At 39.4% G+C, this 1,648-nt stretch overlaps 1 protein-coding gene across 1 annotated transcript in view; it reads left to right on the forward strand.

The window, feature by feature from the left end:
• Positions 1-1,648, forward strand: part of CC2D2A (coiled-coil and C2 domain containing 2A) — a 50,584-nt gene that overhangs the window by 36,829 nt on the left and 12,107 nt on the right. The window contains exon 24 of the mRNA XM_010143566.1: positions 593-691. Coding sequence (XP_010141868.1) covers positions 593-691 — 99 coding nt within the window. The remainder of the gene's footprint in view (positions 1-592; positions 692-1,648) is intronic.

Below are 1,648 nucleotides of genomic sequence, written 5' to 3' on the forward strand. Positions count from 1 at the left end.
AGGAACAAAAATAGCAGCACTCAACATTCTTGAAAATATAACCCCGTAATAAATAATGCACACATTTCACTGAGGACAGAATTTTGTCCTCAAAACTGATATGGTATTTGATGAAGCAGGAGGAAGAAAGATACAGTCTTGAAATTCAGATGTCACTCTAGCCTTTAGAGAACGTTTTTTTAAAGTAACTTGTAGGCCGATCATACTAGATTTGGAAATCCCTCATAGGCAATACACGTGAAAACAGTGCTTCCATTCCACAGGGTTTAGTTACATTTTCATACATTTCTACCTTCGAAAAGCTTTTTTAAATAGCAAAGAGTAAAATATTTCATTAGAAGCTCAAGGTTTAATTTACTTTGCCTGAGAAGACTCTAGTGGACTCCTTGTCAGAGTTCTTGTATTTATTCAGCATCTGGCATGCTTGAAAGGCACGCAGAACAATCATTGCCGTACTAGTAATGGAACTGGTATTTATAGTCAATTATTAAAACACTACAGATTTTTTATTAATGCCTTGATTAAATTGTTGATTGAATTAAAGGAAATGAAGCTGTCTTACAAAGTGTTATGTTGGGTAACTTTTTAATAGGATGATCGTGAAAGAGGAAGTGAAATCCGCACTCGCGTTGAGAGACACTGGCTGGGATGTGTTAAGATTCCGTTTACTACCATATATTTTCAATCGAGGGTAAGTGTCAGCAACTTGGAATAAGTCTCTTATGATGCAAAAATAGAGAGTGGGAAGGGGCTGGTACTGGAATGTCAGATTTAATGGTGTCCTCTGTACTTGTGTGTTTATTTTTATGGAACTGTTTGAAAAGGACTTTGAAATCACTGGCTTTTGTCAAATTCGGTATGTGTCAGGAAGTTCAGTGTTTTGAAGGGAGAAGAGATAAACGTATTTCTACACTGACTGTGGAGCCTGGCTTTCTTCGGTAACGAGGTTAAAAATGCAAATCCTTTAGATGTTTTTGTCAGTGGCTTTTGAGATCTCTGGTACTGCACAGCCTAGATAGGTAAACTGGAATAGGAATCTCCCCTAAAGAGGTGATAGGAAACTTGACCTAACCTATTCTTTCATGCTTTTCGTGAATCACCAAATTTTCACCGTTGCCTCTCCCAATCCTTCCTTCATCCATTTTTAGAACTTTTTAAGAGACGCTTTCTTCATGAGATATCTACAGTTGGTCATGGGAGTAATAGTAAATGATGCAGTTCTTAGGGAAAAGGCACTCTTCTGTCCAGCTCCCCATCCTGGACTTAGGTTAAGGGAACTAATTTTGCAGATCAATAGTCTTATCATTGTAATCTTGCTGTAGGACTGTTTCTGCAGGGCAGTGTTAATAGCTCAAATCATCATATCACAAAAGTTACAGTTTCTAACTTCATGAAGTAAGGGGGAAGCTTCTGTGGGGAAGCTGGCTGAATGGGCCCAGTTCCAGCTGCACTCAAGAAGGATCAGCAGCTCCCACGTGGAAGGTGTCCATCTGTGAGATGCTGGAGCGTCATTCCCACACCACTCAAACAGGCTGTTGGTGTGATGCCACGTAGTGCTGCAACCTGTATTTTGCCATTTTGTCATTTTTCCAGGTAAATGGTGAGTGCCATGTGGAGATTGCTGTTTGAAAAAAAGCAGTGAAAGGCT

Source organism: Buceros rhinoceros, unplaced genomic scaffold, assembly GCF_000710305.1.
Source record: "Buceros rhinoceros silvestris isolate BGI_N320 unplaced genomic scaffold, ASM71030v1 scaffold3519, whole genome shotgun sequence".
Lineage (NCBI taxonomy): Eukaryota > Metazoa > Chordata > Aves > Bucerotiformes > Bucerotidae > Buceros > Buceros rhinoceros.